General features: G+C 32.4%; 1 protein-coding gene across 1 annotated transcript; it reads right to left on the bottom strand.

The window, feature by feature from the left end:
- Positions 1-5772: 5772 nt before the first annotated feature.
- On the bottom strand, positions 5773-6439 carry LOC148192976 (hydroxyproline-rich glycoprotein family protein). Its single transcript, XM_088098341.1, has one exon. It carries the CDS (start codon positions 6274-6276, stop codon positions 5830-5832), a length of 447 nt encoding a protein of 148 aa, XP_087954467.1. The 5' UTR covers positions 6277-6439; the 3' UTR covers positions 5773-5829.
- Between the last annotated feature and the right edge of the window lie 15489 nt (positions 6440-21928).

Below are 21928 nucleotides of genomic sequence, written 5' to 3'. Positions count from 1 at the left end.
TCCCTATACTATCAAGCGATTTTGGGTTTAGTCCCTCTTTCAAAGTAAGGTACATTTTAGTCCTCCTCCTTAAGGAAACTTTGATTTTAGTCCTCCAAAATTAACACCGTTAAAAACCAGTTGACGTGGCTAACGGTAGACTGACATGATTTTCTTTTCTTGCGCTGAGTCAGCGTTTCTCACATTTTCTCCCTCTCTCTCCCTCGTCTCTTCCTTCCATCTTCTACCCAACCTCCCTACCGGTATCACCTCCCACCGAGATCCAAATTCACCTCCCCACAACAAATTTGGATGAAGATTTGAACATATATATTGAGTGGGCAGTTATGCAATGCATTTCTGCAAATAAATGGCCATATGCATTAGTTATTGCAAATAAATGAGCTTAGTGAACACTAGGCCCCTGAAATTCTGGAAGGAAACCTTTGCTCTTCTTTGTAGTGTAAGTCTTATTGGTCCTTGCTGCTAGTCAATTTTTTTGGTTGGAATTTGAAGTGCTGAAATCGTTTTAGTGTGAGGAGTTCTAGCAACCACTCTTTTCTATTGATTGGAAATCGCAAAATTTAGTAAGCCCTACTTCTGGATTAACAGAGAGAATAGAAACTCATAACATGATAATTGGTGGGAGCTACCAAATTTTGTGATTTTCAATGAATAGCAAATAATGCAAACATTACTCTCTTCTAGGATTCTTGTTATTTTAACATGATAAAAGAAGTTAGAGTTACCTAATGAAGTTTTATCAGCTTTTCACAGTCACTTGCTCTTCTTTCTTAATGTACCCTGGTTTTCTTTGATACTTTATTATTTCTTGTTAAGATTTTGCCATCTCTAGAATTACTGAATCTTGAAAGCCTGCTTCAGTTCCCTTTCTCAATTTGTCTTTTAACTACATGTCTTTGTATTGTTGTTACTGGATCAAGTTGAGTCCAAAATTTCTCTTATAGTACAAATTAGAAAAACGCCATATTAGCCATTAATTTTCATGATTGAGGTTATTTTGTATTGCACTCATTATTCATGTTATCAAATATTAACAGTTTGCTCAGAGAGATGAATGGACCATGTTATCAAATATTAACAGTTATCATTACTTTTTGTTTTCACCGTTGCAAAATTGCCACTTAGCATTATTAAAACTTGTAAATTGACATAATTATATATTGTTAGGATTTAATGGAAAAGACTATTGTCCTTGCCTTGGCAACTGGGCAGAAGCGGTTTAGTGCTTCTCTATGCAAGCTTGTTGAGAAATATGCTGAAATTTTAGCTAGTCAAGGGCTATTGACTACAACAATAGAAAAAGTATTTCTTGTAAAGTATTCTTGATTGAAGAGACCTATGTACAAAATTCAGCTTCTTGTTTTTCTATTTTTGTCCAATGTTGAAGCTTTCTGTATACATGTCTTTTCTTCACTTTTTTTGTTTCCTTTTCAAATGGTTAATTGCTTGCAGAGAAAGAGTTCAAAACCGCTGCTTTTTTGAAAATACTCTCTTTCTATGATTTGAAATTATTCCATGTGTTTCATCATCTAGGAGTCAGTACCCATTCAAGTGCAGCATGGTGTTTCTGGAATTCAATATCCTGATAGCTATCAACAACCGTTTGATCCTAGATACAGAAGAGGTTATGGTGCTCCTACTCCACCCCAGCAACCTCAACAGCCTAATTTGTTTGTTCTATCGCAGACCACCCAAGTTGCACAAACTCCCCAAGTTGCACAGCGTCAATGACCTTTTTGCAGAGGGTGGGGAGGTTGGGTAGAAGATGGAAGGAAGAGACGAGGGAGAGAGAGGGAAAAAAGGTGAGAAAAACTGAATCAGCGCAAGAAAAGAAAATCATCTCAGTCTACCGTTAGCCACGTCAGCTGGTTTTTAACGGTGTTAATTTTGGAGGACTAAAATCAAAGTTTTCTTAAGGAGAAGGACTAAAATGTACCTTACTTTGAAAGAGGGACTAAACCCAAAATAGCTTGATAGTATAGGGACTAAAAACATATTTAACCCAACTTTAAATATTGAAGAATCTATACATGTCTTTATGAAATTGTGGACCTTGAAGAAAATCTTCTTGAGTCAAATAAGCCAAATGTAGGTAATGAAAAATATCTAAAGGAGACACTTGATGAGATGTATCTTGATGAGAATCCTCCTTCTCAACCTGAAGATCTTGCAAAAACTTAGCAATCACCCAGAGGATTATCATTGGACAACATAATAGGAGAAATCTCAAAGGAGGTAACCATTAGAAAAAATTTAACAAATATGTGTATGAATGTAGCTTTTGTTTCGTAGATAGAGTCGAAAACAAATAAAATATGTTTTTCAAGATGACGAAGTGGTGCATAGCAATACAAGAGGAATTGATCAATCAATTTGAAAGGAATGAAGTTTGGGAAATAATTCTTAAAGAAGAAGTACACCAAGTCATTAGAACAAAGTGAGTGTTTAGAAACAAGCTGGATGAAGATGAAAAATATAACCAAGAATAAAATTAGGCTTGTTGAAAAATGATATATCTAAGAAAAATGCATAAACTATGATAAAACATATGCTCCTGCTGCGAGGTTAGAGGTTATACGCCTACTTCTTGCTTATGCTTCAATCATGAAATTTTAATTATATCAAATGAATATTAAGAGTGCTTTTCTAAACTTTATTAAGGAATATGTGTATGTAGAACAACCTCCTAGATTTGAAAATTATAAATTTCCTAATCACATCTATAAATTGAAGAAAACACTATATATGTATTAAAACAAACACCTAAATCTTGATATGAAAGACTTAACAATTTTCTATTGGAAAATGATTTTACTAACGGAAAAATTGATTCAATATTATTCATTAAGAGAGTAAGAGAACATATTATGCTTATTCAAGTGTACGTGGATGATATAATTTTTGGATCAATTGATAAATCTCTTTGTAAAAGATTTGCAAATATTATGTAGGGAGAGTTTGAGATACCAATGATGGAAGAATTTACATTCATTTTTAGATTACAAATTAAACAAATGGAAGGTAGAACCTTCATATCACAAATCAAATACGGTAAATAAATCTTAAATTTTTTTGAAATGAATATAGCAAAAGAGGCAATGTAATAAATATTTACTACGGTGTGGGTAGCAGCAAAATTACCTAATTAATTTAAAATAGGCTTAAATATGTTTTTAGTCCCTAAACTATTGGTCGTTTCTGGTTTTCGTTCCTCTTTCAAAGTAAGGTACAATTTGGTCCTCATTCTTTTCGAAACGTTCGTTTTAGTCCTCAGAAATTTGGTTTTAGTCCTTATTTTGTTGCTAAATGAGGACCAAATTTTTAAATGGTGTTAGTTTTCGAGGACTAAAACGAACGTTTTCGAAAAGAATGAAGACCAAATTGTATCTTACTTTGAAAGAGGGACGAAAACCAGAAACGGCCAATAGTTTAGGGACTAAAAACATATTTAACCCTTTAAAATATTATATATATAATGTGTAGGGTTAAAATGGATATCACAGCAAATTTTGCGGGTGCAGGGAAAAGAAATGTGAGGTGGAGGAAGAAGCTCCCGATAATCTTTTAACCATTTTGGTCTTACCTTTGTTGGGCCCATATATTACACGACCGTAACATATACTAGGGTGTTTCACCTTGCACGTCCAAGATTTTTATTTACCAAATTATGACCGTCCATTTTTTAAGTTTGATTTATTTTAACTGACTTCAATTTATAGACTTAATAAGTATATTTTGCACTAGTGCACACATTCAAGAGTTTTATCCTGCACTTCTAAATTTCATAAATACTCTCGCAATTAATAAGATTGTTAAGTTGATTGTATATTAATATGAAGATGTTTATGTCTTGGATATAAAAATGCGAAAAGAAAAATATTGGATCTTGAAATTTGATTATCCTTTATCAAATGTCGAAATCTAGTAAAGGAAAAATAGAATTTTAAAATTCAATGTTCTCTCTTTTGCATTTCCAAATCCAAGACATACAAAGATTTTAAAAATTGGTACATCGTAATTCCAAATCCGATACATGTTTTTTAAAATTTGAAAATTCCAAATCGAGTACATGTTTGATAAAGTATGTTTTTTTAATGTTGAAGTGTATTAGATTATTTTATAAGATAAACCTTTGTTTTTTAAAATCATTTATTATATTATTTTAAAATATAAAAGTTTGTTTATTTTAAATGTAAAAGTTTATTAGAATAATTTAAAATGTTAACATTTTAGGTTTAATTTCCTTATAATTTAAGTTTTTATTTATTTCTCTATCATGAGAGATACCAAACACTATAAATCTATTATCCTGTACATAATATATGACTGTAAACTAAAACTTTGTTAATTACACATTTAACGTAACATACTGATAAGATTCAATGGTTATTATAATAATATTTTTATTATTTATCACATTTTAAATTGAAAAATAAAAATAAAAATAAAAAATAAAACAATAATTTAACTTATTTATGAAAAACATAAAATACTATCATACAATTATACAGAAAAATTATAGGGTTAAATATGTTTTTAGTCCCTAAACTATTGACCGTTTTTGGTTTTCGTCCCTCTTCCAAAGTAAGGTACAATTTGGTCCTCAATCTTTAAAAAACGTTCGTTTTAGTCGAAAAAACGAACGTTTTGAGGACTAAAACGAGGACTAAAAACAAAATTTTGAGGACTAAAACGAACGTTTTTCTAAAGAATGAGGACCAAATTGTACCTTACTTTGGAAGAGGGACGAAAACCAGAAACGGCCAATAGTTTAGGGACTAAAAACATATTTAACCCAAAATTATATTTTGGACCTTTATTTTATTACATATGCTTGATGATTGGACATGCCAAATAGCTACTATGGGTAGAGCCAGTTCTCTTTCATGGAGTGTGCGTGGAAGCAATGGAAGCCAGTGAGGACGGAATTGGATAGTTATAAAGATCAAATTAGTTATTAATTAATTGAATATACCATGAAATAGTATAACAAGAGTCCAAACAATTAAAAGCAATACATATCAGCCAATGCCGACAAGAATTAAAGGAATTTTTCTTTTTTTTTTTAAAAAAAAACTAACACAATTTTTTTATATGTAAAGACTATGCAGGTTTATAGAGACAAATAGTTAATTGAAATAATTTTTTTAAAAAAGTAGTAATGAAATTTCTTGCATACGCTTTGACAAAAGAAAAATGTGAAACACTTTATGACTTTTTCATCTTTCTCTTAAAGGAAAACCATATATAAAATTATCTTTCATTTTTTTTTCACTTGCTATCTTATGCTTACTTTTATTATTCAATCCTTTTTCTATTATACTATATATATATATATAAAAAAACAGTTTTTGATATACAATTAAGAACAAACAACTAAAGTATAAAACAAAAGAAAAGAGAAGAAGAAAATAAGAGCTCTACATACAACTATCCAAAGCAGGTGACATAAATATATAGCGGTGACTCTATCCTAATAATCACACAATTCAATTCAATTCAATTCAGACAAAAATGCTCAAAATTTAAACCAATTTATTTCCTGCTTAAAAAAACCAAGCAAAAATTCGGAGTTTTTATTCTTTTGTTTTGCTCTGTCTCAAGCTCTTCCAGTTCGAAATTCCTCCTCTGTTTTTCCCTTCCCCTGAAGAACTACATCATGCTCATAAAACCTCACAACCGCAAACAACAGATAAAGTAACATTTTCTTAAACGCAACAAAAAAGAAAACGTGGGTAACTTAACATTATATTTCTAAAAACAACAGGGGAAAAAAGAAGCATTAAATTAACAATTTAGAGTACATGAACATTTCGATGAAAAGAGTTATACAAAGAGAAGAAGCAACGACAACAAACTAGTTATGAAAACCATCTCCTTCCGTTTCTTCCAACTGGTCGGTGCTGAGTTGTCTTTTGGCTTGTTGGGTGGATTCTTGTAGTAGAACGGAAAGTAGGGAAGAATAGGGTCAGGGGGTGGCGGGGTGGCAAAAACACCACCTCCGTCGCCGCTGTTGTCGCCCCCGCCGCCGTAAGGCGGTGTTGGGTAATAAGGGTAGGAGCCGGAAGGTGGCGGATATGTTAAGACGGGTTGAGGTGGTGCCGGTGTAACGGTGGAACCACCGCCAACTGAAGGGGTTGTGGGAGTGACGACTCCGGTGGGTGGTGGGTAACACGGATACGGGCACGGTGGGTTGTCGGATTTTGTTGTTGTTGCAAAAGAAAGGAGTAATATTGAGAAGAAGATGAGATTGGATGATGTTGGTGAGGACATGTTTGGATGAAAAAGAAAAGAAAAGAAAAAGAAAATGGGGTTGAAGAGGGAAGAGGGAAGAGGGAAGAGGGAAGAGGGAAGAGGGAAGAAGGAACCGAGTGGGTGTGAGAGAGTGAGAGTGAGAGAGAGAGAGAGAGTGAGTAAATGAAGTTAAGGTGAGTTTGAAGAAATGTGTGTGGTGGTCTTATTGGATGGCTACAGGTGTTTTGTCACATTTCAACAATGGAAACTATGCCATAGATTGAAAGTGAAGTTATAGCCACTTGGATGTGATTATTATGATAAGAAGAAGTCAATTTGGGATTCAAACCTGTTAGAAATTTTGGTAATACAAATTAATAACATCCTTAAATGATCTTTGCTTTAGTGTTCTTTTTAGGTTTAGCTTTTCATTCTTCTTAGCATCATGATTAAAGACTAAATTTTACTACTAAAGATTGTAGTTTATTTATTGAGTTCCTAATTATTACGCACACTGATGGCAATAAATAGATACCAAAAACGGTTTAGTTGGGTTGGAGTTGGTGATGTGTGGATTAGGATAAATAAACCCTTCAATTGTTTGTTCGTTAGGAAAAATAATGATTGCACATGTTATGCCTACGACGAAAAGGAAGAAATACATTCCAAAATCCATCAACTTATACGACCAAACAAACTCTGGTCTGGTTTTAACAGATAGAAACTTCCAAGTTCCAATGTTTTATCAAGCATCTTCCAACTAAATGGAAATTACTTAATTTGACAGGTCACAGCTAGCTTCAACCAACGTATTATTAAGAAAAAAAGTAATATAAAGAGAATGAAAAATAGACTCTTGCTTCTTATGCCTTTGGCCTTGAACAATTATGTTTCTTCGGAATTAGAAGTATAATAAATATATTGTAAGTATAATTACAAGTACAACATTTTGATGTGGAAAATAATAGTATTGTAGCAAATCATGGCTGGTATATATGGTGATATGATATGTCTGAGAGTGCAAAAGTTGTTGAGTAATAATGCAGAGACAGGGGCATTATGGAGAAGTATGCATCTTTTCATCAATCAACAAACGACCACAGTTTTATTTACGATGAATCAACAAAGCATCCTTAATCGTTAAGTTGAATTAATTTTGAATGATTAATATAGCTTACGAGCAGAGCATGTCGCTTTTGAAATTTTAAGCAGCAAAGGTCTTACTTTGGCAACAGCAAACATCAAATCTGGATGACATCAAATGACAGTAACTACTGATGTTGTTGATTGCTTTTGGTTGTCATGGTGTCTTCTGAATCGAAATTATGCTTATCCTCAACGAAATGGAACATCTTTTTCACCTTTTTCAGATCATTTCTAAGATCTATCTCTGCTTTGATTTTTCTTCTGTAGCAACAACCCAAGAACATGTTACTTTCTTAGCTACATGAAATTCATCTGTCACTTTTAAGTTTAGTTTCTCTCCAAACCAAGAGCAAGTGATGTATCCTCTCTCTACACTTCTTATAACAAGTTGTTGTATAAAATGAGAAAAATATAAGATAAAATAAATAGTAGTATAAATAAAACATAGTTTTTGTAATAAAAATAGTGTGCATATGTTAAACAGCTTTCAAACTTTAAAATTGTTATTAATTATATGGTTACTTGAACTTCTTTACAAATATTTTTTAAAAAGAAAAATTAAAATTATTTTTCCTATAAGTTATTAAAATTAACTTATGTGAAATTCTCTAGTACAACTTTTTTAAAATTTTATTTTTAGATTTTTTATGAGCTAATTAAATATTTTTTTCTCTTGTAATTCTTTATGAAATAAAATTTCGAAACAGACTCTGATCTATTATATCTTGTATTTTATCATTTGTTTTGCAGTTAAATTGTTTTCATTAAAAGTAGTTGTCGAGAAAGTAAGACCAAAAGTTGTCGTTGGAGGACACAAATAACCTATCTGATTTCTATGTTCTATATGTTTCACATTGCGTTTCGCTAATAAAGTTTAAGACGCGGATTAAAAAGTTACTTTGAAACCCTTTTTACTCTTTTCTTAAGGAAAAGTTGTGTTGTTAGTTTTTGTGAGAAAAATGTGTTAAGATATGCCAAATATTCTATTAAAGGATATTAGGCAATCAAATATTATGTTAGTTATAATTTAGATATTATTATAATTTGTGCAGATTTGTGCACCTGTCATTCCTTTAATAGATGAAGGATTATAGGATCCTTAAATGTATATATATGATACTCTACTCTTTGAAATAATATATCAGAATTATTCTTTAAACCTTTTATTATGGTATCAGAGCCAACACTGATATCCTCTAAGATATAGGAATCAATGTCTTTTTTCATTGAATATTTCTGATGGCTTCTTCCGATGACAATCAATCGAAGAAACATGATTCTGGAACTTCCGCTGCTTCCAAGAGTTACATTTCTACTGCTGTCGGATTTATGACCAAGTCAGGTGTATCTACCTCTGCCCTTAATCTTTCTGTTGTTACTAAGGATAGTAATTGGATAATTGATTCGGGTGCTACTGATCATATGACTTGTGATCCTCATATATTTACTAATTTTTCCTCTAATTGTTCTAAAACTGTTATTATTAATGCCAATGGGGTCTCATCTCCTATTGAAGGTATAGGTACTATATCCCTCTCACCCTCCTTATCGATTCCTGATGTTTTATTTGTTCCTACATTAAACTGTAATCTTATCTCCGTCAGCAAGTTAACCAAATCACATTCTTGTGTTGCCTTATTTTACCCAACCCATTGTCTTTTTCAGAACATTCATTCTAAGGAGAAGATTGCTAGTGGTAGAGAGAGTGAATGACTGTATTATCTTGAAAATGTCTCACAATCAAACCATAATAAAGGATTGACTTGTCTTGCGAACGATCACATACAAGACAAAAACAAAAAAGAAATTTGGTTGTGGCATAGACGGTTGGGACATCCCTCTTTTGGTTATTTAAAAAAACTATTTCCATCACTATTTCATAAATGCAATATTTCTGATTTTTTTTGTGAAACTTGTGTTTTGGCAAAAAATCATCGTGTTGTGTTTCCTTTAAGCAATAACAAAACTAATTTTCCTTTTTCATTAATTCACACAGATGTTTGGGGTCCTGCCCCGCAATCTACACATAATGGAAAAAAATGGTTTATCAGTTTTGTTGATGATTGTACTCGGGTAACCTGGGTATATTTGCTTAAATATAAAAGTGATGTGTGTGATGTGGTTCGTTCCTCTATCATTTCATTGTTACACAATTTAACACATCTATTAAGGTCATTCGATCAGACAATGGAGGAGAATATTTTAAGACTGAATTAATAGAGTTCATGAACTCTAAAGGCATCTTGCATCAAACTACATGTCCTTATTCACCACAACAAAATGGAGTGGCTGAGAGGAAAAATAGACATATATTAGAGGTGACAAGATCACTTTTGATAGATGGTAATGTGTCATCTCATTTATGGGGTGAGGCTGTGAGCTCTACCGTTTATTTAATTAATCGAACTCCTTCTAGTGTGCTTAACTTTCGAAGGCCTTTTGATGTGTTGTCTGATCATTGTACCCTTCCTCCCATAGTTTATTTACCACCTCATATTTTTGGATGTGTTATATATGTTCACTTACACCCACATCAACGTACAAAGCTTGAAGAACGAGCGATCAAATGTGTTTTTGTTGGGTATGGATCAACTCAAAAAGGTTATCGTGCTTACCATCCACCATCAAGGAAATTTTATATTTCTATGGATGTGACATTTAATGAGCATGAATTTTTTTATGTTGATTCTCCACTTCAGGGAGGCAATAAAAGTGAAGTGCATAATCATGATGTTGGTATGTTTGATTGTGAAAATAAATTATTGTGTGAGGATCATTCTGCAGGAAGTGAGCCAATCCTAAATATGGACCCTTCTTTTCTGGATAATACAGTGTCTTCTGATCATAACCAATTGGCTCAATCTTCTCCACAGGTTCAACTTGACTCTTCAGAGGTACCTTCTGATACTATCTCTGATAATACTAATGAACTTGATCATGAAATTGATTCTTGTCTGTGTGAGACCACCAGCACACCAAACACTGAGTCTACTACTGTTCAATATATTCTTCCACCTCGTTCTAACCGTGGTCAACCTCTAGTTAAATATGAACCAGACCTCCAAGCCAAAGTTAAATATCCCATTAGTAAATATGTATCATCTCACAGGTTATCTAAGTCATATGCATCATTTGTATCTCAATTATCTTCAATTTCTATTCCTAGTAATGTACAGGAAGCTTTGGCAGATCCTAGATGGACCGAAGCAATGGTTGAGGAGATGGCAGCTTTAGAAAAAAACAACACTTGGGATCTTGTGTCCTTACCAAAAGGGAAGAAAACTGTGGGCTGCAAATGAGTCTTTACAATTAAGCATAAAGCTGATGGAACTGTTGAGAGGTATAAAGCACGACTTGTGGCTAAAGGTTACACTCAGTCTTATGGTGTAGATTACCAAGAGACATTCGCACCAGTAGCCAAACTCAATACTGTGAGAATACTTTTGTCGCTAGCTACAAACCAAGATTGGCCTCTTCTACAATTTGATGTGAAAAACGCTTTCCTACACGGAGAAATTTTAGAAGAAATTTATATGGATTCTCCACCAGGCATGACTGATTCAATTGGAATGAAGGTTTGCAAATTAAAGAAGGCTCTATATGGATTAAAACAATCCCCAAGAGCATGGTTTGGAAGGTTTACCAAGTCTATGAAGGCTTTTGGCTATAGAGCGAGTAACTCTGATCACACCTTATTTTTTAAGAGAGGAAAAGGAAAAATTACAGCTTTAATTATATATGTAGATGACATGATTGTTACAGGAAATGACCAAGATGAGATTTCTAGTTTACAACAATACCTTGCATCTGAATTTGAGATGAAACAACTTGGAAATCTTAAATATTTTTTAGGTATTGAAGTAGCTAGATCAAAACATGGTATTTTTTTATGCCAAAGAAAATATACTATTGATTTACTATCGGAAACTGGGCTGCTTGGGAGTAAACCAGCTGATACACCAATTGAACAAAATCATAAACTTTTTCAATGCTCAAATTCAGCAAGCATAGACAGAGGAAGATACCAAAGGCTGGTAGGAAAATTAATTTATTTGTGCCATACACGTCCAGATATCACTTATGCAGTGAATGTTGTTAGTCAATTTATGCATGACCCACGGAAGCTTCATATGGATGCTGTTGAAAGGATTTTGAGATATTTGAAGTCCGCTCCTGGAAAAGAAATTTTGTTCTCAAATCATGAAAACTTAAAGGTAGAAGGGTACACTGATGCAGATTGGGCAGGTTCAAAAGATGATAGAAGATCTACCTCTGGATACTTTACTTTTGTAGGAGGGAATCTTGTAACTTGGAGGAGTAAAAAACAACCTGTAGTAGCAAGATCTAGTGCTGAAGCAGAATTCAGAGGCATGGCACTAGGTGTATGTGAACTTTTGTGGATTAAAAATGTGCTATCAGATTTGGGCTTTACACAAAATGAACCTATGAGTTTGTACTGTGACAATACTTCGGCTATAGCAATTGCTCACAATCCTGTGCAACATGATAGAACAAAGCATGTGGAGATTGATAGACATTTCATCAAAGAGAAGCTTGAAGCTGGAATAATTTCATTTCCTTTTGTAAGATCAGAATTGCAGTTGGCTGATGTTCTCACCAAAGGAGTATCAAGAAGATTGTTTAATGAGTCTCTATTCAAGTTGGGAATGTGTGATATCCATGCACCAACTTGAGTGGGGGTGTTAAGATATGCCAAATATTCTATTAAAGGATATTAGGCAATCAAATATTATGTTAGTTATAATTTAGATATTATTATAATTTGTGCAGATTTGTGCACCTGTCATTCCTTTAATAGATGAAGGATTATAGGATCCTTAAATATATATATATGGTACTCTACTCTTTGAAATAATATATCAGAATTATTCTTTAAACCTTTTATTAAAATGTTTTGAGTAAACAATAGTTAATAGTGTTGAAAACTTAATTGCTAAAAGAGGATGAGAAAAAAATAAAAAATATTTAATTCCCGTGTCAATTTTTATTGAAAGGACACAATATAATACGAATATGAAGGGAGGGGAAACATATTTCAAGAATATCATACAAGCAACATGACTATAGGGGAAGAAAGAATGCATAAAATAGAGCAGGAGATTGGAGAAAATAAAATAGAAAATGCAAAATCTTTTGTAGAAAAATAGCTTAGAATTAGACTCTTTTGTTTTTCAAAATAATTTTTTTAAAATATCCCGAAATAGTGTTTCAAAATATTTCAAAAGCAAAATTTGTTTCAAAATATTTTAGAACCTATTAACATGTTGAGTTAGAGTTAAACTTTATATAAATATGAAAATCCATATGAACATATTGCTTTAAAGTTTTTTTTTTTGTTGGATTTGATGTCAACATCTTATCTTATGTATAAGTTAAATTTATGTTTTATTGGTAATATCTCTTAAGTAATCCTTCCATCACATTATATCATAATTCTTGGCAAGTTAGGAATTTTTCTCTTTTTAGTTAGTATGTTTTGTTTCTCTTTCACACCCTAATTTCTTGAAAAAACATTGTCATATTTCATAGAAGACTCTCCTTTTATATTTTTCACATTTGACATATATGAAATTAGTTAATTTTATGTGTGATTGAGTGTTTTGAGAGTTTTATACTCTTAGTTTATAGTTTCTTATCTTAAAATTTTTATTCAAGTAGTGAATTAGTAATAAACTTATTCTTTTAAGTCTTCAAGGTTTTTGTCTTTTTCATATTATTTTTCCTTTAATACTAATATGTAAAATATCTTCATGATATTTTGTAAAATATCTTCATGAAAACTTAAAAAAAAAAGAGAAATGAGAATCCTAAATAGTTTGACTGTAGATACATGGAGTGGAAGATAAAATGTTGCAGATTTTACTACATTTTTATTTCTTTATTGATAAGTCTCCGAATGGTCAATTTAAAATCTCTACTAACATAAATAATTGATTGACTTACAAAGCTGTTTTTTCACACATTAAAACTGATTTAGATAGTTTTTTTTTTCTTGATTCTCTTAAATCAAACATTCCATAATTCTTTCCGTCCCTTTAATTCTTATTTTCATCCACCTACTTTCTTCTTCTTTCTAGTTACTACTAAACAAACCTGCATGACTTCTTTCTTTATTTTAGCATTGTTTGTTTGGAATTTTTGAAGAGAAAAAAAAAAAGAAAAAAAAATCAAGTTTCTTTCCTTGGAAAAGAAAAATATATATGAAAAGAGAGAAAAAAAATTATGGGGCTGATAGGAAAAAAATGCCTCAAAATAAAGAAATTTTGGTGAGCAAATAAACATGAAAAATAGTGAAACTCACTAAATTGAGAAAGTGCAGTTATTATTAACTTTTTTAAGAATAAAAATGTCTTTGGACAACTAAAGGACCTCTAAGAATATAAGGAAAGATACTTCAATGCTTATGAATATACATTTATTTTGAAATATTTGTCTGTACACATTTTTCTCTCTCTCCTCTCTACTTCTCTTTCTCAGATTTTTGTTCTAGAAGAAGAAAAATATTATATAATAATACAATTTTACTCAATAGAATATAATATACTTCGTAAAAATAGATTTTACGAAACCTACAGACTAGACTACACACTCAGCAAACTCTTTACGTAACTTTAATATTCTAAAAAGGTTGCAAATTCTATGTTAAACTTTTCTTTTCATTTTTATAAATTTCCAATTCTTCAAGGCTATTTGTGTTTCAAGCACATTTATTTATTTGATCAGCAATTACATTCAAAGGCTGTCATTGAATTGGTTATATATCGTAGTCTAAAAATAAAGTATTATGACTATCTAAATAAGAACTTGAATGAAATGGACCCATTATTATAGACTAAAAGTAATAATTAAAAACCTAATACTACATCTAAATATAGATTAATTATGAAATTTTGCTAGTGATTTTTCATTAATTAGAAATAAGACTAAATTATATTATATAAATAAAGTAAATTTTAATTTGCAAGACAATTTAATAAAGTTTAGTTACACCTAAATTTTTATCTTAATTTTGTATTAGAGTAATAAGTGTTGGAAGTCTTACATGAACTAGAAACAAGACCAATTTATATTATATAAGTGGATGCAAACCTTATCTTACAAACTGGTTTTGTGGGGTTGAGTCAGACTTAAAGTCCACCTCTTAATATGATATTAGAACCTGGTTAGGGGAGTGTATTGACTAGTTTTGTAAGATTGAGTTAGACTTAAAATGCACTTCTTAACCGTAAAAAGAGCGTGTTGGTCGATTTTGTAGGATTAAGTTAAGCTTAAAATTCATTTCTTAACCATAAAAGTCTTATGTTCTTGACTTAAGTACACGAAGTTTTCGATAGAAGAATCGTATTGAAGATCTCACGTTTTAATGAGAGATTAATTTAGTGTTTAAAGAAGTTTTGTAAATAGAAATTTAGTTTTAATAAAAAAAGAATAAGGTTGTTGTTTGGAAGAGTGAAGAATGGAAGAATGAAATGATAGAGGAGGCATGTGGGTAGAAGATTAAATTTGAAGCGAGTGTCCAATTTGCTGAGTTCAGAAGTGTAATTCAAATCGGCAAAAACCCATTCTATACGCGAGAACAAAATTGAAGAACAGCTGGAAAAAACAAAAGTAATGCAGCAGAAGAAATGATTAGACGCGTGGCTCGTAACCGAAACACTTGGTGTGTGACATAGACTAACTTTTATAAAAGAAAGCTACAATGCCTAATACTTTAACTTCAATATTTGACCTAATCGAATATTTAATGAGAAGAATCATAGTACAGTGAAAAATGAATTAGAGGGGGATTAGGTGGTTTTAGTGAAACTCATCGTGTCGGTGGAAAAGAACTTGTTGTAGTTGGTTTTGTTGTTCCAAAACAGACATTTATTTGACGTGTCACAGTGGTTATACTTACCAATCCATCATTCCAAATCGGTTCAACATTTCAAACTATTCTAATTATTTTCTTCTTTGGGTTCATGCACATGTCCCTCACTGTGAAAGATTCCCATGCCAATTAGCTCATCTATCATTATTTAGTTTAGCATGTCTTAATTACAACTGCATGCCTCTTGGGAAGGATACATTATTTAAAATTAACACATATTCAAAGAATTGTTTATTTTAATATTTGATACTTTTATCACGATTTTATCTGAATAAAACATACATGAAAATTAAAGGGTAAGTATATTATAACATTACAGTAAAATAAGTATGTGATCGTAAAGTTAATTATAAGGGTGCGCTATTTTTTTTCTATACATATTTTAATTAAGTTTGTTGACATGAATCACTACTCCGTATAAGACATTATTTGTGAAAAGATGTTTTTGGTAAATTACAGGAAGAATGTTTTAATAAATAAATATTGATGTTTACTCTTAAATTATGTACTGATTTTTATATATCTACCTCTATATGATATATTTACAACATAATTTGAATATTTTATTAATAAATTATAATTGACAAATCATTTAACAATTTCTTAGAGATAAAGTCTAACAACTGAACTCTCTTGTTATATCTTCAATCGTGTTATTTGGGTATAATAATATGATAAAATTCAATATAATTATATTATTTAACAAAAAGGTAAGGTTATAAAAGTTTATATAAAAAGTCCCTTCATAGTTGGGAGACTCACTTCAACTCACTTTTTCAATATCTATATTTACGTGCATTAACTTTTTGTGTTCACTGACTTGAATATTTATCACCATTTACAGGTAAGGATGGCAAAAAAATTCGCATTCGTAAATATCTGTAGATAAAATCTGCGACGGATAGTTGGTACATGTGGATATTTACTATTCGCGGGTTGCGGATTTTTTAATACCCGCTTATAAATGTCGAATGCGGGTATTATACTATCCGTACCCGCGGATATCCGCTACCTGTAAAAAATAAAAATAAAAATTTAATTTATATTTTATTAAGTTAAATTTAATTAAAATTAACATTAATTTATATTTTATAAAGTTAAATATAATTAAAATTAAATTTTAATTTATATTTAATTTAATATATATTATATTTTATATATTTTTTGTAATTTTATTTAAATTTTATTATAATATTTTATAAAAATATATTTTTTAAATATTTGTGAGGTATAAGCGGATATCCGTGCGGGTAGCGGATCGGATAGCGGGTGGATTTTTTTTGTCGGATCAGATTGCGAGTAGGCACTATCCGTGCTCGACCCGACCCGTTGTCATCCTGTTCACAGGTAGACCTTTATTTCAATGTTGTGATCATTCCTTGTTGTTATTGAATATTTAGATAATTCCTTGTGCTTAGGTAGTAATCTTCTAGCTAATTTTTTATTTATTTTTTAAACTAAAAATTTAAATGATAAAAAACATTGTTTTTGTTTGTATTTTTATTTGAAAATCAAATATGCAATTGTATTGTATTTTAAATAAATAACGTTTATATTGATCAATTATACTGATACAATTTAACATGTAAAAAAAAAATTTCATTTATTTATCTACCATTAAAAACCGTAATTAACTAATGAAATACTTATTTACATTATTTTTTTAATGATAAAATTAAATAAAAACAATAAAAGAATAATTTAACCATATCTATATTATTATTATTAAAACATTTTATATACTTTTTTATATAGACATCATATATAACACTTCTTTTACAATTTTGCTAGTTACTGCATTGAGTTTTTCGAGGTAAGTAACTTATTTCAAATAATTCAAAATCATGAAAAACAAAATGCAAAAATTAAAAGACTAAAGTGACCAATAAAGTAAAGGATGAAAACTAAAATAATTTTTCAAAGTTAATTTGTTTACAATAATTCTTCATCTCAAGATACACATTTGGGGGTAGCTTAGACTATTTTTCTGAAAGCCACATGAACTAACTCAACTTTCTATGGTGAAACTTTTTTGCAACTTCCAAGCTCACGTATAAATGTGCACTTTCTACAATCCCCAATGTCAATTGAGATTCACAATATTATTGCTATGGATAATGATACTTTGACAATAATTTTTTATAACATTTAAATATTATCTATGTGTCATTATGTGATTGGTTCAAAATTATTTCACAATCAATAATATTAATCATAAACATTAACATGAATCAATCACAGAATGACACGTAGAAGGTGTTAAAATGTTGTCAAAGTATCATTGTTGTAAGACCCTCGAAATTTAAACCGTAAGCCATCTGTCTAATCATAATCAATGCACATCACGTCATTTTGCTCAGAACCATTAAAACCCACTCTACACTACATGCATGAGCGCCACTTGTCACAAAAGAAGTTTCTGAAGTCAGAAGTGGGGGTGCAGGTGTCGGCAGAGGAGACGCTCGTCCGTTTGGACGTGGTTTAAACAAAATCTGATTTTTCTGAAAAACCTCCCACTCTCCTGCACGCACCCTTCTTCTTCCTCAGAATCAAACTTTTCATTTTCTCCACCTTCTCTCTAGAAAACCTCCATCTTCTCTCTACTGTAACTCACCACCCTCTTCTCTGATCACGTTTCAGAAACCATAGGAGCACTCCCTGAGTTGTGAGCTTCAGAAACCGGTAAGTCTCTTAACTCTAGACGTTCGTTTCTGAGTTACATGCGAACCCCGATTCAACTACCTGCAAGAGTATAAACTAAGTTCTGTGCGTTTTCTTTTGGTTAGTTTAGTTGGAGAACTTAAGAAGAACGTTGAGGGTAGAAAACCATAGTTGAACGAGTCAAAATCACACTCTTAGGAAGTTCACTACTGATCCAGGTAAGGGAAGCTTATTAATTTAATTGATACTTGTATGTTGTATGCAAGCATGATATGAACTGAATGTATGAGATGTATGCTGATTGAGTATGCATGAACGATCGCTGTTGTACTGAATGAATAGAGTATATGTTGGTTGTAATGTATGTTTATGGTTGATACGTATGAATATGAGATGAGTTATCACTTTGAAGTATGAATGATTAATGTGAATCATATAAAGTTTGGAAATTGATATTGATATGAAGTTATAAAGTATGAGCTGATATGTTGAAACTTGAGAATTGAAATAAATGAAAATCTGAAATACGAAATCCTTACTATGATAAAATACGTTCGTCATCGTACGGTCTTATACCGTTCGGTTTTTGGTAAAATGCTTAAAAAGGAATTCTTTCATTTGGAAAGAATTCTGATCGAGAACGAACGTCCTGGGAAATACTATGTTTGAGCGTTCGGCTCAACCTAGTCTTACCGTATACCTTAAATTAAATAATAAAATATTCCACACTTATACTTTAAAATGAGTAACGCTCGGTCTTATACCAAGCGCTCGTCATAAGTAGCGCTTAGTCTTATACTAAGCGTTCGTCCTCATTAGTGCTCGGTCTTATACCAAGCGTTCGTCCTAATGAACTATTGGTCTTATATCTAGCGTTCGTCCTAAGTAGTGTTCGGTCTTATACCGAACGCTCATCCTTACCTTTGATTTTCAAACGGGCGTAAATAGCGTTCGTTCGAATATTTAATAAATGTATATTATCGCATTCGGTCATTGATTGGCAGTCGATCCCTTTAAACAAATTGTTCTCAGTATAGTTAAGTAACTGGTTTGTAGTATCTTTATCCATTTGGATTCGGCCTAGAGTCTTTGTACCTAAGAATTATTCTGAATATTGATTGTATATATCTCGAAGAGTCGGTTCATTCATCTGGCTCGAGTAACAATGACGTTCGTCATATCATTATGCGTTGACTTATACTAATTGGCAACGACTCCTTTAAATCTAGTCTTTAGCGTTCGTCTTCATTCTTCAGAAGACTGAACGTTCGTTCTTTTACACTCTCAAAACTAAAGATGAAATTGATGAAAAAATGTAATATTCTGAAGTGTGATTGTGGTTAAAGCAGAACAATATATATTGAATATTGGATTTGGTAAAGTATGACTGTGGTTATGCTAATGCTGGCATGGTCCATCCTGATGTTCCGTGAGTACTCATCCTCACGTAGAGGGGGTATGTCATGTGTGGGAACGGCAGGAGGTTCTATTCCTTAGGGGTACTTTGGATAGGACTAACCTCGAGTGGCAGCTGTTGAGTGTATCCAGTTACTACATCACTCGGGTGCAAGGACGCCTGTAGCTACACAGATTCATACAGTCCGGATGGTCGGTCTATTACTATGTATTACTTATGATTTTATGTGTTAAGTTACATGTTGTGTGGATTGAAATGTTAAATGTATATGTTGATGTATAAATTAAATTACATAAGCTTACCCTTTCGTTTTCCTTGTGTTGTCTACTGTCTATGTACGTTCGTCCTGTCTTTGCAATGATCATCCGTGTGGATGTGAGCAGAAGGTGAAGCAACTTTGGAGGACGTGATTGAAGAAGAAAACTTAGTTGAAGTGGAAGTTAAAGCAGAACAGTAGAACGTCTGTTCTCTTTAGCGCTTAGATCTTAGCTTTTATTTTGACGTTCGGTTAATTATGTTTTTGTAAAGCCGTTCGTTCTAAAGTTTCACTGTTTCCTCTTTGTCGCAACCGGAATCGCGACGGGACGACGATCCAAAAAGAAACGCGGGTTTTGAAAAGAGATTTTGGAGTCGCCACCATAGTTTATTCTGGAAAACTACGGAAAAACCATAAAACGATAAAGCACGGTCCACGAAAACCAAAGATTGGGTTCGGGAGTCGGTTACGCGTGGGGAATGTGTTAGCACCCCACAACGCCTGCCCTAAGGTAGTACCTTTAACTAAATGCACGAATATGATGTGATTTTCAAAATGTTTAACTATCCCCTAAAATAAAATTCTAAAATAAACAAAACATATTTTTTAGTTTTTTGGGCCCGACAAGGATTGACCTTGCTCCTACGTATTCTCATTCAAAATGAGAAATCAGGGTTACGTAGTTCTTTTAGAAAACTGCTTGAAAATTTGTTTGAAAATTGTTTAGAAAATTTTGTTTGGAAAATGATTATGGATAAATTTGGATTTTTGGGAAAGTGAACCTGACAAGGGCTAGCCTTGCTCCTACGCATCTCCACTTTTGATGGAGAATCAAGGATCACGTAGTTCTGGGTAGGAATATTGTTTGTTTGCTTGAAAGTGTTGTTTTTAGTTTTTGAAGATTTTTATATATATTTTTTTTTATATTTTTATAAAAGACAGAGAGAGGTTTTTAGCACGAGGACGATGCGAGCGATCACACACGTGCTTAACCTTTAAAACATATTTTTGGTATTTTTTATTTAAGAAAGAGAAAAGGTTTCTAGCACAAGGACGATGCGAGCGATCACACATGTGCTTGACCTTTAAAATATATTTTTGTATTTTTATAAAAGAAAGAAAAAGGTTTCTAACACAAGGACGATGCGAGCGATCACACATGTGCTTGACCTTTAAAATATATTTTTGTATTTTTTATAAAAGAAAGAAAAGGTTTTTTAGCACAAGGACGATGCGAGCGATCACACATGTGGCTAAACCTTTTAAATATTTTTGTTATTATTTGAGAAGAAGAAAAGGTTTTAGCACAAGGACGATGCGTGCGATCACACGAGTGCTAATTTAAATTTTTTAAATGAAGATATTAAGTACTAGGCTGATGCGGACGATCGCACGAGTACTTATACCATTATTTAAATTTTAGAAATGAAGATATTAAGTACTAGGCTGATGCGGACGATCGCACGAGTACTTATACCATTACTTAACTTCTTATTTTTTTCATCATTTTTTTTACTTTATAATTTTTGTAATTTTTATAATATTAAAATAATATTTTCATAACATTGTGAAAACAATAACTATTTTTTATATTTTTATAATTTATCTTTTTTAGTATTCAAAGTGTAGCAAATAAACAAATACAATGTATAAAACACTAAAGATAGGGGGTGGGGTTATCATGAAAGGGTTATGTACATTAAAAACATAATAATCAAACACATACTAAAAATAAATAAACAAAACCTGACACGAGATAAAAACAAAAAACTGCCAAAAAAGAGTGGGGGTGCGGAGATAAAACAAACCAGGGGTGTGACCCAATCAGGTTCAGTCCAGGCCCAAGTGACGATATGGGTGCAGCAGTAGGGTTTGGAAGTATTAGAAACGAAATGGGCCCAATGCCCAAACTCCTCTTTGCTTGCAGAAGCGCAGTGGGGGTGTGAATGGGAATTTCACGTCACCGAGAAGAGGAGGCAGCCCACCAGCCAGGCCCAAAGCCTATTAACCCCAATCAGAAACCCATTAGGGGTTCCCCCAACCTCGTCTCATTTTTCCATTCGGACCTTGCACGCTTAGGGTTCTCTACGAGAAAGGTAACCCAGGGATGTTTGTCCCCTCTTCACGCACGCTGCCGCCTCCGCCCAGCCGGCCGCCGCTCACGACCACGACCCAGCCTCCGCGCCACCTCTGGACTCTTCTCCCAGCCCAGAACTCCGATGAAGGGGCATCTTCCCTGCGTGCCACCAAACCGGCCACCGCGCCAAAACGGCTACCGCGCCACCACCTTCCCTATCTCTCGTCTCCCTTTGAAATCGGC

Source organism: Vigna umbellata, chromosome 9 (assembly GCF_029865625.1).
Source record: "Vigna umbellata cultivar VRB3 chromosome 9, Vumbellata_1.0, whole genome shotgun sequence".
Lineage (NCBI taxonomy): Eukaryota > Viridiplantae > Streptophyta > Magnoliopsida > Fabales > Fabaceae > Vigna > Vigna umbellata.
The sequence above is the reverse complement of the archived record's forward strand: the minus strand, read 5'-3'. Positions and strand labels throughout refer to the sequence as shown.